The sequence below is a fragment of the Carassius gibelio genome, chromosome B15 (genome assembly GCF_023724105.1).
Source record: "Carassius gibelio isolate Cgi1373 ecotype wild population from Czech Republic chromosome B15, carGib1.2-hapl.c, whole genome shotgun sequence".
In the NCBI taxonomy this organism is placed as follows: Eukaryota; Metazoa; Chordata; class Actinopteri; order Cypriniformes; family Cyprinidae; genus Carassius; species Carassius gibelio.
The window spans coordinates 587,988-603,203 of NC_068410.1; the positions used below are offsets into that span (position 1 = coordinate 587,988).

Sequence of the window (15,216 nt, forward strand, 5' to 3'; positions counted from 1 at the left end):
AAAATACAATTTAAAGAACATATTTAGAAATTAAAATGTTTCATTTTAAAAAAAACTATTTTACATAAATATTAGGAAAAAAAACAAATACAATATATAGCTATAATAATATATTTTTTTAATTTAAATCCAATTAATACAAATATTTAAAAAAAAAAAATATTAGAAAATAATTAATGGAAAAAAAATATTTAAAAAAACTGATTAAAATTATTTGATGGCATGAACCTCACAAACTTCCAGCAACTATTTTCAGCTATTGACACACTGTCACAGTATCCATCTGTGAACCAGCCAATCAGATTAAAGCTGGCGGTTTTAAGAAAGCTAGCATCAGGCAGTACATATGTTCTGTCAGTAGATGAGATGACAGAGCGCCCCCTACCTGTCTGTAGGTGCTGATGATGATCTCTCGCAGGTGATAGTGCAGCGGCGTCATGGTCTCACTGACCGAGTCTAACGCCAGATCCACCTCCCGCTTCATCCGGTGACCGTCAGGGAGCAAGCGCACCAGCTTCATCACCACCTACAACACACACACACACACACGTTTGTTTTTGTGTAAAGTGTGTTCATCCCATAGGTGTAATGGTTTTTATTCTGTACAAACTGTATATTCTATGTCCCTTCACCAACCCTACACCTAACCCTAACCCTCACAGGAAACTTTGTGCATTTTTACTTTCTCAAAAAAACTCATTCTGTATGATTTATAAGCGTTTTGAACAATGGGGACATGGATTATGTCCTCATAAGTCACCCTCTCCTTGTAATACCTGTGTCATACCCATGTCATTATACAGAGTTGTGTCCTGATATGATACACACACACACACACACAGATCTCTCTCTCTCACACACACACACTATATATATATATATATATATATATATATATATATATATACACACAAATGTTTATGTATATTAAAGAATTCTTTAATTATAAATATCAATTTGTATAATAAAGAAAATTGAATATATGATTATGCTTAAATCAGTCAATTAAAACAGGAGATTAATAATAATAATAATAATAACAATAAAATTATAATAAGAGTCTATTTAAAATATTATAGCAAAAATGTTCATATTAAAATGCTAGTATTAATTTAATTATTACTATATAATTGTATCATAAATGAAGTACAAAAATGATGATGAAACATGATCCTTGAGTCAGTTAATTAAAACATGAGCAGAAATAAAAAAATAATAATAACAAAAGTATAATACAATTATTATAATAAAATAATAACATTTTTATAAAGCTATTATCAAATATTTAATTAAACATTGAAATATAAAATAAATATTTAAAAATAATAAATTATTTATATAATTATTTAAATATTTAATATAAATATAACAGAGCATATATTGTGAAAACTGTATGTCTTGTTTATAAACGATATAGATATTTTCAGTATTCGCCATCTAACTAAACATAAAAAAATGCAGGTTATATTAAAAGAAAAGGAAATAATGCAAAAGAGCATCACCTCAAACTCGCCCTTTGTGTATTTGGCATCAGGAACGCTTACGATTTCATCCTCGCAAGACTCTGGAAAACCCTGTCAAACAAAAAACATCTTACATACAATGTTACATAAATAAGTCAAAGAATACACAGTTTAAGTTATAACACATAAATATGATAATTTCTTACCATGCAAGCATGCACCTAAATAATCAAGCATCCACCGATTAAGAAATGTATCATAATTTCTGCATTAAATACAGCGAGGTTCAAAAGTCTGAGAGCACTAGAGAAAGTTATATAAAATGATAAATTCAATTAAAATAATTATGACGTGATCTGGCTGTATAACATCTGTATGGTGCAGTGTTACAGTGTCGCGATCTTGCTGTATGACATCTGTACGGTGCAGTGTTACAGTGTCGCGATCTGGGTGTATGACATCTGTACGGTGCAGTGTTACAGTGTCGCGATCTGGCTGTATAACATCTATACGGGTCGATGTTACAGTGTCGCGATCTGGCTGTATGACATCTGTACGGTGCAGTGTTACAGTGTCGCAATCTGGCTGTATATCATCTGTACGGTGCAGTGTTACAGTGTCGCGATCTGGCTGTATAACATCTGTACGGTGCGGTGTTACAGTGTCGCGATCTGGCTGTAAAACATCTGTACGGTGCGGTGTTACAGTGTCGCGATCTGGCTGTATAACATCTGTACGGTGCGGTGTTACAGTGTCGCGATCTGGCTGTAAAACATCTGTACGGTGCGGTGTTACAGTGTCGCGATCTGGCTGTATGACATCTGTACGATGCAGTGTTACAGTGTCGCGATCTGGCTGTATAACATCTGTACGGTGCAGTGTTACAGTGTCGCGATCTGGCTGTATAACATCTGTACGGTGCGGTGTTACAGTGTCGCGATCTGGCTGTATAACATCTGTACGGTGCGATGTTACAGTGTCGCGATCTGGTGTATAACATCTGTACGGTGCAGTGTTACAGTGTCGCGATCTGGCTGTAAAACATCTGTACGGTGCAGTGTTACAGTGTCACGATCTGGCTGTATAACATCTGTACGGTGCAGTGTTACAGTGTCGCGATCTGGCTGTATAACATCTGTACGGTGCGATGTTACAGTGTCGCGATCTGGCTGTATAACATCTGTACGGTGCGATGTTACAGTGTCGCGATCTGGTGTATAACATCTGTACGGTGCAGTGTTACAGTGTCGCGATCTGGCTGTAAAACATCTGTACGGTGCAGTGTTACAGTGTCGCGATCTGGCTGTAAAACATCTGTACGGTGCAGTGTTACAGTGTCGCGATCTGGCTGTATGACATCTGTACGGTGCAGTGTTACAGTGTCGCGATCTGGCTGTATAACATCTGTACGGTGCAGTGTTACAGTGTCGCGATCTGGCTGTAAAACATCTGTACGGTGCGGTGTTACAGTGTCGCGATCTGGCTGTATAACATCTGTACGGTGCAGTGTTACAGTGTCGCGATCTGGCTGTAAAACATCTGTACGGTGCGGTGTTACAGTGTCGCGATCTGGCTGTATAACATCTGTACGATGCAGAGTTACAGTGTCACGATCTGGCTGTATGAAATCTGTACGATGCAGTGTTACAGTGTCGCGATCTGGCTGTATAACATCTGTACGGTGCAGTGTTACAGTGTCACGAACTGGCTGTATAACATCTGTATGGTGCGGTGTTACAGTGTCACGATCTGGCTGTATAACATCTGTGCGGTGCAGTGTTACAGTGTCGCGATCTGGCTGTATAACATCTGTACGATGCAGTGTTACAGTGTCACGATCTGGCTGTATGAAATCTGTACGATGCAGTGTTACAGTGTCGCGATCTGGCTGTATAACATCTGTACGATGCAGTGTTACAGTGTCACGATCTGGCTGTATGAAATCTGTACGATGCAGTGTTACAGTGTCGCGATCTGGCTGTAAAACATCTGTACGGTGCGGTGTTACAGTGTCGCGATCTGGCTGTATAACATCTGTACGATGCAGTGTTACAGTGTCACGATCTGGCTGTATGAAATCTGTACGATGCAGTGTTACAGTGTCGCGATCTGGCTGTAAAACATCTGTACGGTGCGGTGTTACAGTGTCGCGATCTGGCTGTATAACATCTGTATGATGCAGTGTTACAGTGTCACGATCTGGCTGTATGAAATCTGTACGATGCAGTGTTACAGTGTCGCGATCTGGCTGTAAAACATCTGTACGGTGCGGTGTTACAGTGTCGCGATCTGGCTGTATAACATCTGTACGATGCAGTGTTACAGTGTCACGATCTGGCTGTATGAAATCTGTACGATGCAGTGTTACAGTGTCGCGATCTGGCTGTATAACATCTGTACGATGCAGTGTTACAGTGTCACGATCTGGCTGTATGAAATCTGTACGATGCAGTGTTACAGTGTCGCGATCTGGCTGTATAACATCTGTGCGGTGCGGTGTTACAGTGTCGCGATCTGGCTGTAAAACATGTATGTTGTGATTGAGACGTACGTTGAAGTGCCAGAGCGTGAGCGCAGCGATCACCATTGCTGTGGTCGTCCGTTCTTTACCATTAGAGCAGTTAAAGACAAACGCAGAGAGAGAGTCTTCAGCGAGACAAGACTTCATCGCCTCCAGCAGCCTGTCAAAACCCTGAACACACACACAGAGAGAAAGAGAGAGATAGAGACACACAGAAAAACAGACACACACACGTAGACAGACACACATGCAGGTCATTATCAGTGTGACAGAATGAGAGAGATAAAGCAGACTAAGATAAATAACTTTCATGAAAGCATTCAGAAGACTCTATGACACACAATCTGTCTGGCTGAACAACAATAAAACCAGGTTTTCATTCAGAATAACAGAACTGCAGTCTATTACAGCAATAGTTCACCCATAAATGTATTTACCCACCATCATGTCATCGCCGGAGAACAGCTTGTTCATGTGCTATTCATGCTAGTGATGAAACATCTTATTCATTTTATCTTAATCATATTTTAATCTTTATCGGTGAATAAGGAATTGAATTGCCTTCAGATAACTTTAAAATAGTGCATGTGTGATACAGACTGCTTAAAGATACTTTCATGGTGTTTTTTTACCGCTTTCGGAGCTTGATAATCAAAAAAACAAAATATATATTTTTTATATATAAAATAAATAACTTGAGGGTTAGTTGATGACATTATTGGGAGAAAAAAATTATAATAAAAAATAATAAATCAATAAAAAATAAAATAAAATAGGAATAACCTGATGGTTAGTTGAGGACATATTTTTGTGTGAAATATAAATGTTAGTTTTTATTTTATTTAACCTTTAACCAGGATTATATACTGAGATTATAAATCTCTTTCACAGGAGAATATAACATATGGAATAACATGAAGGTGAGTTGACATTTGTGAGTGTAACATATTGAGTGACAGTGACTCTGATGAACACTAGAGGGAGAAGTGTCCCTCATCAGCCTTCATCACTGCATCTGAATGAGAGGATCTTTCACAGGTCTGCTAAAGTGTGTTTCACCTCTTCAGTCGGAGCAGAGCATTCTGGGAAGGGTATCCGTGTGTACCGCAGGCCCTGGTGTGAACTCTTGTGCTGGTTAAAGATCTCCTGCACCGTCACACAGCTCTTGAACATCTTCATCTGCTTCTCCTGCTCCAGAGTCACTTCAAGCCATTTCTGACTTCCCACGAGTTCCTCTTTCAGAGCCGTTTCCAGCATCTAGGTCACACACACACACACAGTTCACTGTCTGGAGATTAAAGACGTCTAGAAGGTTTGAAAGTGTACCCTAAACACACATCCTCGAGCAGCTTCCTGCTTTAATGAAGCTGTTAGAGATCATTAATGCTGCTTGAATGAAGTAGACAACACATGACCACGTCTGACCTCGATCTGCTGCGTCTGGGACGAGGGCACACATATGTGCTGGTCCACACGCGTGGGCTCTCTGGGACAGAAGATCTGGCCGTTACCCTCCACAACCAGCTCATCCTGCAAATTCACCCACAATACACTGCTGTGCTTCCTCTTCTCATCCGTCAGATACTCCAGAACGGCTCCGGTCGCCTGAAACGTGAGCGATGCTGTGGATGAGTATTAATAAACCCCATCAGGAGACATCAGAGTCAGTCTGAAGGGGCTTCTGGGAAGAGTTACCTCAGATGTGGGCTGTGCCATCCCATAGATTGACATCTTGGACACTCGTCTGAAATTAGCCACTTTCATCTGCTTAATGGTGCTCAGAACGTCAGGCGCTAAATATTCATCTGCAACCTGGAAACACAACACACCGCTTTAGAAATAATCCATCGTACGTGCTCATTCAGTCAGAGAAATGTGTCATATTAGCATAATATTTGTAAATATTGTCAAAATGATTATTCAGTTTAATATGAAGAGATGACGAAAAGGGTACCAATGATTCATTTTCGATTTATTTTACAATAGATAATATTTTTCCACATCTAACTTGGTAAAACAACCTTGGGTTTTGGAAAGGAGAAATAAAATAAAGAAAAAATAAAAATAAAATATAATAATAAAGTTATTTTTTATAGCACCTTTCCTTAATAATAATTATTATACTAATTAAATATTTAATTTAATTTTTATTAAGCATGACTATTCAACCTAGTTGCTTAGATAATAATAATACAAAATAAAAAAATAAATGTTAAAAGGAGTTAAACAGTATTCAAAAAAAAGAGTCACATTTAAGGAAAAATGGCAAAACTCATGAAATATTAAGAATAAAAATAATGACAAATATTTAGCTTGATATTTGAGGGGAGCATGATATTTTTTAAAACCTCTTAAAAAAATAGCAAAGTATGAAAAATTACAAAAAATTATATATAAAAAAAGATTATTATTTTTTTATATGAATCGACCCATTCATAGAGGAGTTATAACACTCACAGTCTATTAAAACACTCCTCACAGATATTTTGTATGTTTCAAGGTCTGTTTTGAACCCTGACGGTGAAAATGCCATGCAAGATATTCATAGCTCGACTTCCTCAGATCAGTCAATTCAGAGATAAAGAAAGAGCTCGAGGCCACAGATTAGAAAGATACATCTGTTGACAAGTCACACTTTCTTTAGAAACTGTTGCTAAGTGAGAAAGGCAGAGAGAAGCCATATTAATCTCAATGGAGAAACACTTCCAGATCAAATACAGTGAATCTGCTGAGATCATCAGGATTCATGCTGCTCTTTACAATATAATGCTTTCGGTAATCAGTAAAAGTAATTCACACTCACTGTCTACTACCAAATGTGAATATTATGTTTAAAAAAAATAAAATAAAAAAATAATAATAATAATAATAAATACAATAACTGAAAATAAACCAAATAATAAATTAAATTAAAATTAATTAAAATTAATTAAAATAAAATAAAATAAAATAAAATTTCAGACGGGTATTGTTGTTTCTCACCAGAACTCGAGCTCCTTTCGTGAGCAGGTCCGCTGGTGCTCTGAGCTCTGATTGGTTCATGCAGGAGAGGAGGCGGTACATCCAGGCGTGAGAGCACATCCATTGGCTGAAACTACAGGCGAACGCCAGCGGATACTAGAACAGAGGAGAAAACATAATAAATATGACTGACAAATGAATAACGACTCTTAAAACAGCGGTTTGAAAACACTGTACCTGTTCATGCAGGTAAGCGTTAAAGACGATCAGGTAGAAATATCGCTCCAGACTCTGTAGAGTTCGATGGAGGAAGTAATCTTTAGTGCTGCTTCCCTGAAAACACACACACACACACACAAACACACACACACACACACACACACACACACACACAAACACTTTATTCACAATCTGTTCAGCTGTAGGCCGTTAATCTGCTCAGGGTTTGTATTTACAGCTGGTTCTGCACACAATAATAATTATTTGCATTTATTTGATCGAATGTATAATAAAAATTGTGAAATATTTTTTCAAAATTAAAATTAAAATTCCAAATTTATTTCTGTGATGCAAAGATTTTTTTCAGTATTTTAGAATATATATTTTAAAATAAATAAATAAAATCCCAAATTCCATATTAGTGTAAAATGCAACAAAAAATAATAAAAAAACAAACTATTTAATTCTATAGACAATGCAAACAGAAACACATGCATCTTTCCCATGATTCCCTGCAGATATTCTCACCTGGATCTGATAGTCTTCGCCGATTCCCTCCAGCTTCTGTTTGTTCTCGTAAATCGCCTCTCGGATGTCGTGCATCTCCGAGCACAGATCGATGGCTCTGTCCACCTGAAACACAGCAGCACACGCTCAACACCTCATCCCGAGAGTTTATATATGTGTGTTATATATACTAACCTCTTCCATGACCTCTTGACCTTTAGGCAGCTTACTGATGAGGGTCTGAATAACCCAGAACTGCATTTTGGGTTTCTCTGTCACATCCTCTTCGGCTCTACGAACATGAGACATCATTCACTTTAAACAACTACATTTATAAAACTTTTTAAAATAAATTAATGCTTTTATTCATGCAGTTAATTAAAATATATGTTGTTATTTTTTAACCTTAAAATAAAATGTATCAGATTTTCCACAGAAATATTGCACAGCACGACTGTGTTCAAGACTGATAATAATCAGAAATGTTTCTTGAGCAGTAAATCATCATATTTTCATGATTTCTGAAGATCATGTGACACTGAAGACTGGAGGAATGATGCTGAAAATACAGCGGAGCATCACAGAAATAAATTACACTTTAACTTAGATACACACAGAAAACTGCTGTTTTACAATCTAATATTATTTCACAATTTTTACAGTGTTTTTGATCAAATAAATGTGTTCGGGGTCTTACGGTGCTGAGGGCTCCTGGGTCGCCCGTGTCAGGTGCATCATCACCAGAGATCCCAGGATCATTCCCAGATTCGTTCGGCCGACTCCCACCTGACAGCTGAACAGCAGAGCGGGAAGAGACCGCGACGCGTCACGACTCAAGGACAGAGACGGATTCTCCTGACAGAACCAGAGAAGAGCTCATTTAGCTTCAAAAAGTCTCTGTAGGAGTCTTAGCTCAAGAGCAAGTCAGGAGCAATCTCAGAGCAGCTCGAAGTGAGGAAGACTAAAGCTCTCATCTTAGTGAGGAGGCGGGGCTAAGTGTTCTGAAGCCTGTGATTGGCTGCTTGTCCAAGGGAAAAAAAGAAAGAAAAGTGCTTAAAAGTTTATTATAAGCCTTCACTTTGAAATTACGAGCGTAATTTTTCTAATTCGAGGGGTTCATGAGAGAACTGTAAGGGTTCGTGAAATCACAAAAATAAAAAATAAAAATAAAAAATACTTTTTATTTTGGTCAACTAAAACCATAAAAAAAGTTTTTTCTACTTAAAATAAATATTAAATTAAGTTTATATATATATATATATATATATATATATATATATATATATACAAAAGAAAAAAAAAATATTTTATATAATATATTAAATAATTTTATTGGTTTATTTGCATGTCATCTGTCCATTATTCAACTTGAAAGTTTTGTTAAAATATTAACTTAAAAATAAATATTTTAACCCCAACTGGGTAAAGAGAATCCTAAATTTAGCTTAAAACCGTAAAAGTGTCTGATTGATCGTTTTCCATTGCTTTATTTCTATCTATGCGGTCTATTCCTCTACTTAGGAAATGCTCTAAACACAGAGTTTCTGTTTCAGTTTAGAAACGTGTGAATCTCCAGTGAAGTGATTAAATAAGATCTGGTCTCTGCGTGATGCGTGATGGCAGCCCTGGAGCGAGACAGGAAGTGGCCTCTTTCTTTTATAAAGCTGCTTCCTGTAAATCGTAAAATAACGGCTCAAGCCCTGCGGTCTGTCAGGACGCTTTAAATAGCAAGAGGACAGAGTTTAGAGGACTGCAGCAAAACATCTCATTTTAAAAACCTTTTGGGAATATGCAGCAGAATGCATCATTTCACATGCAATATGAAGGATGTCATAAAATCTGATCCTGTGCAAATGAAGCGGTTTCTTCTCATTTCTGCAGTCAGCCTCTGGTTTACTGAAGCCTGCTTTGCTTTCTAAACGTAAACTCGACAAATCTGTGGCTTCAGCTTCTGTCTCTTAAACCAGAGAAACAGAAAACACAAGACAAGCGAAGGATTGATGCAAACACAAACTGAGACAGAGGGACAAAACAGACAAAAAAAGCACCACACTGACACACTTTACCATGGTAAACTAGTGACAGACACAGGTCAGACAAGCAGAAATCCAATGAATTAATAAATATATGAATGAATGAATGAATGAAGGCTGATACATTTTTTATGGGCTAAAAAAGTGCCTGATCAGCTTGATTAATTAATTATAAAATTAAATAATAATAATAATAATAATAATAATAATAATAACAACAACAACAACAACAACAACAACAACAACAACAACAACAACAATAAAATAATAATAATAATAATAATAATTATTATTAAATATAATAATATAGGCTTTATAATACAATACTATGATCAGAAAACCTTTAAAAACAATAATTGTCATTATACAAAAATGTTTATTTATAATAATGAATGCTGCAACATTTCTGTTTTTAAACTGTTTATTGTTATTTTTATTAAATAGTATAATTCACTGCTTTAATAATTATTATAATTAATTTAGTGTATAATAATTATAATATTATGGACTGAGTGAATACTTATAAAGTTGAATTACATATTGATTAATATTAAAATAAATGTTAATTTTTGGTTACACTATTTTAATGTGGCCTTGTTACAGTCGTATTATATATATATATATATATAGTAATATTAATTAAAAACGTAGTATATACGGTTAGTTGCATGCAATTATACATGTTTATTACATGTTTATAAACATGTTTGTTTAATGTAAATAAAAACTTTACAAACATTTTTTTTAAATACTAACCTAAAAAAACTTAAGACTTAAAATTTTTAAGTCAGAAATAAATACAAATTAACTAAAAAGAAAACAAAAATACATTTCAGCAATTATATAAAGTATTTAAATTTAGTTTAAATTTCAATATTAAGTCTCTAATAATGTCTAGAAGAAGAATGTAAAACAAAGACGTTTCAAAAGTAAAAAGATTGAGTACGTTTTACAAGGAAACACTTTTTCAGTCTCATGTTGAATTATATCATAAAGGTCATGAAGGTCACGTCGGGGGCTTCAGGAGAATCTTCTCTTACCCGGAGAGCGTTGACGAAGGCATCGAACTGTTCCTCGAGCGGCGCTCGCTCCGTGGGCAGCGGCAGACGGTAATACCTGCACACACACACACACACACACACACACACACACACACACACACACACACACACACACACACACACACACACACACACACACACACACACACACACACTTAGCCCGGCTGCAGAGATGAAGACAGCATGCATGCGGCGCTCCTGTGCACCTGTACGAGGGCATGGTGAAGCGCGGACGCTTGTACACCTCCTCGGTGACGTGCATGTCTTCTTCACCGCTGATGCAGATCTTCTGGGGCTCTCCTTTAAAATGCTCGATGTCGTTGTAGACGTAAAACACGTTGTTATTGAGTTTGGCGAAGTCGTGAAGCTGAAAACACAAGAGCCCAGTTTGTCCTGAACAGGAAGTTGACGGTCAAGCACATGCAGTTGGGTCAATGACTGATAAAAAAGGGGGAAAATTATTTATTTTATTTATTTATTTATTTTTTTAAATGTGCAAAGTGCTTATAAATGTAACTGTCATAATATAGTTTATATCATTTTTTATTTAGATGTCCCGTTTTATGTTCTTATACCTAAAAACAACACAACGCCTTTCTGTTGTTTTGCCTAAACTTAGATTTTTCTAAAAATATTTTATATTAATATAAAAAAAACTATCATATTATAATCATGAAAAAATATAATGAATGAATAAAAATTATATAGTTAATCCTGAGATAAGAAAATATTTTTATGTACTCTTATTATAATTATTATTATTATTATACGAATATAATTCACTGCTCAAATAATAATAATAATAATAATACATTTATATCAGTATTATTAATCCATAGATCAGAAAACATTATTATAATTATTATATAGTATGCTTCAATGCTTAAATAATTAGAATATTAATAATACAAGTATAATAAATCCTAAAATCTGAAAATGTTATTATTACAATTACTATTATTATTTTCTAATCAAATTTTTTTTATACTTGTATTGATGCATTATTATTAGAATTAATGCTAAGATCAGAAAACAAAATTATTATTAATATTAAATATCATTATTATTATTATTATTATTATTATTATAACAAAATAATTACATTATATTAAAACATATTCTATTCTAAGTGACCGGTACCTTAAGATTTTCTTCTTCCTGTTCCGTTTTTTTTTTTTTCTCGTTGATGCACGTAATGAATGAATGAATGAAGTTATGTATGACTTGTGCAATAAATAAATAAATAAATAGATATTAAAGTAAACCATATTTTTCTGATCTCAGAAAAATCATATCAAATCAAAATAATTTTCAGAAGTTCAAATGTTCATTCAGGTAAATGTTTTCCAAATAAAGGAAGTGACTGTGACATCATTGACCCGGAACCTCATTGCTCTCTGACCTCTCGTCTGATGGTGAGCTCCAGGTTCTCCGAGCACGCCTGGCGTCCGAGATCGTGCAGGTTCTCATGAAGGTTCTCCTTCCTCCTGGGAGTGTAGGGGAGAAAGTCTCCGTCCGAACGCAGGAACACCACCGGCTCCTCACGCAGACAGAAGAAAATCACCTCCTTTTGAGAGCAAACGCATGTAAATCAGCCGAATCAAACCTCTGTTTAGTAACTCGTTATTTAAACTCCTCAAACAGTTTAATCAGCTCCGCAGGAATCAACAGCAGGTTTAGACAAACACCTCATCATTATTTGCACAGGGCTTTCTCCAGAGCACTGACCTGATGGCCTTCGCCCTGCAGTCTCTGGAGGACCTGTTTGAAGCCACCCAGGCTGGGCTGGCCCATGCCGTACAGCGGGAAGCTGCCTTTGCTCCGGCGGAAGTTGGGCGCTCCGTACGAGGAGCTGGTGCTGAGGACGTCTGCTTTACTGAACACGTCCTGCACCATGAAGAAGGATCCCTGAGGAGAACATCAGCGTGAACACAAGCCGCTCTGATAATGCAGCTTTTGCTTTTAAATCAAATGTGGTTTTTTTTATTGAACTGTTTTGCAAAGAAATGTTTATGAAAGCCTGGTATATCCATTGCATAAAAAAAAAAAAAGTTTTTTTCTTTTGGTCTCTGACACCTTTTTCTCAGATTTGCCAAAAAAAAAAAAATGTATTGCAGTTTTTGCACACACACAAAAAAAAAAAAAAAAAAAATCCAAGTTTTTTTAAATCACAATTCTTTTTTCACTTTTTTCTCAGAATTGCAAAAAAAACAAAAAACTATTGCAGTTATTAAAAAAAAAAAAGTTAATGTTTATATCTCACAATTTAGACTTTTTCCTCGCATTATGACTTTCGTCTCACAACCTTTTTTAGTTTATATCTCACAATTCTGACTTTTTTTTTGACAACAAGAAATTAAAACGAAGATAACGAAGCTGTACTTTTTGGTACTAAAAATGAATGACCCTCCTGATTCTCATTATTGTAATAGAAAGTTATTATTTATTATTTTATTATTTATTTTTTCTTTAATTTGCCTATAAAGATCTGAAAATATACACCGTGATAGGATTTGTTATAATGCTTAATTTAAAAAACAAACTCAAATTAAAAATACAGTTATTTTAGTATTTTTATACATAATTATAATATTTTTTTTCATATATTTAATATATTTTTTTATATTTTTGGCTAAAGTTTTGGCACTGATTTTTATATATATATATATATATATATATATATTTTTTTTTTTTTTTTTTTTTACATATTTTTTTTTTTACATATATATTTTATTAAACCTAAATGGAAATGTAAAAAAATAAATACAAATGACAGAAGCTGTCATTATCAAAACATTCACATTTATTACAGTTTAGTATTTTTAGTTTTTATTCATAATTGAAATAACTTTTTATTTGTATAATCTGTTTTTGTTAAAATTTTTGGTTAAAGTTTTAGCACTAAAATAAAAAAAACTATATTATAATTTAATTAAACTAAAACAATAATATAAAACAAATAATAAAAATGACCAAAGCTAAAAAAAAAAAAAAAAAAAATCTTAAAAAATGTAAATAAAATATTACTTAAGTAGAACTAAAGTAGCACTGATGATGTCACAAACAGGCAAGAGGAAGAAGCTTTCATTACAAAAAAAAGTTCAATACAGATTTTCAAAGTCCTTCCCAACATGCCACACATGCAGTAACCCCAGCCTTAATAAAACGATCTGCTAAAAGCCGAATTATTACTCTGGGAAGTAGAAACCCTGAGCATTCAGCTCCAGAAGAACATCAGATAATCTCTGGAGAAGGACGAGTGTTTGACAAGCGGACGCTCTGTTGATTCGCAGCGAAACTCGCCATTGACTCGTCAGCAAACAGAAACTAACGAGCAAACAAAGGGAACGAGCGCACGTCTTCAGCGGCCGGCAGGACGTGAGGAGCTTCAAAGCCTTCGGAGAAAGGTGCAAACGTCTGCGAAGACTAAAGAGCAGCGAGCAGCGGGGCAGTGATTAATGAGAGAGACACGTTTACCACCCTCGCATTCAGCCACAAACACACCGGAAATGCAACCTGTTTTCATGAGATCGGCCCTCACCTGGACCAGATGGTGCTCAGGCATGTTGTCCGAGATCCTCCCAACTTTATAGTTTGTACGGAGGACATCATCGTGGATCTGAAACTCCTGTCTGCAGTTATACCTGCACACACACACACACACACACACAGAGACTCAATCAGGAGAACGATCGGTGACTGCAGGCGTCTCAGGACAGATCCGGACGTACGTGATGACCACAGGAGCCACTTTATTAGTGATGATGGACTTGGCCTTGTTGTTGTGGATGCTGAGCGCCTGGAAGGAGGCGGAGCTCGCCGACCGCCTGCTGTCCGTCATCCCGTTGCCGTGGAAACTCTCATGCAGCGTGGGCTGGGGAGCAGCGCTGGCAGTCGTACCCATACTCCTCCAGCAGCTGTCAATCAAACACACACACACACACACACACACACACACCAGTGTATTTTGAGCACTTTAGACATGTATATTCAATGCAGTTGTTCTGATGGAGGAAGTTACGCTACATTTCCAATTTCAGCATTATTTATTCTTTTGACATTTCACATTAAATACAGTAAGTATCAGCTGTAAACAAAGTGACCCACATGTGTACATTACTCCTGGAGCCATAATGAGATCTTGATATCTCTAGAACGGAAGCGTATAGGGCCTCAAGAATTAAGATACTAAAAGACAAATTGGTTAAGGACTCAAATATAAAACGATTTTACGATATCTTTAAAGCTTCTGGAGTTATAGGAATGCAAACTTCCAAAAAAGTTCAAAAAGTGTTTCTTCCTCATTTTTTTGAATGGTCACAATTGACACATAATGCAACGGAGATTGCTAAAGTCAACAGATTTTACTAAAAGAGCAATCAATCTCTGTGTGTAAGTAATATAATGAAGCTGCTGGCTTTCTGAAGTCATTTTTACACTCCTGAAACTAG

At 35.8% G+C, this 15,216-nt stretch overlaps 1 protein-coding gene across 1 annotated transcript; it reads right to left on the bottom strand.

The window, feature by feature from the left end:
- Positions 1 to 283: 283 nt before the first annotated feature.
- Positions 284 to 14,707, bottom strand: LOC127973161 (paladin-like). The gene is made up of 17 exons (XM_052577283.1): positions 14,497 to 14,707; positions 14,307 to 14,409; positions 12,494 to 12,673; positions 12,168 to 12,332; positions 10,972 to 11,132; positions 10,745 to 10,820; positions 8,369 to 8,526; positions 7,867 to 7,963; positions 7,693 to 7,797; positions 7,183 to 7,278; positions 6,967 to 7,101; positions 5,680 to 5,796; positions 5,410 to 5,589; positions 5,044 to 5,241; positions 4,015 to 4,155; positions 1,503 to 1,574; positions 284 to 526 (listed from the first exon to the last, which is right to left on the bottom strand). Exons 1-17 carry the CDS (start codon positions 14,667 to 14,669, stop codon positions 299 to 301), a joined length of 2,385 nt encoding a protein of 794 aa, XP_052433243.1. The 5' UTR covers positions 14,670 to 14,707; the 3' UTR covers positions 284 to 298.
- Positions 14,708 to 15,216: the final 509 nt, after the last annotated feature.

What these genes read in the sequence shown, in the direction of transcription:
- LOC127973161 (XM_052577283.1), bottom strand. Translation starts at nt 14,669, where the DNA reads ATGGGTACGACTGCCAGCGCTGCTCCCCAGCCCACGCTGCATGAGAGT. An exon ending in GCGAAGACTATCAGATCCAG is followed by an intron (nt 7,279 to 7,692) that starts GTGAGAATATCT and finishes GTGTGTTTTCAG; the next exon opens with GGAAGCAGCACTAAAGATTA. An exon ending in ACGCTTACCTGCATGAACAG is followed by an intron (nt 7,102 to 7,182) that starts GTACAGTGTTTT and finishes CCTCTGTTCTAG; the next exon opens with TATCCGCTGGCGTTCGCCTG.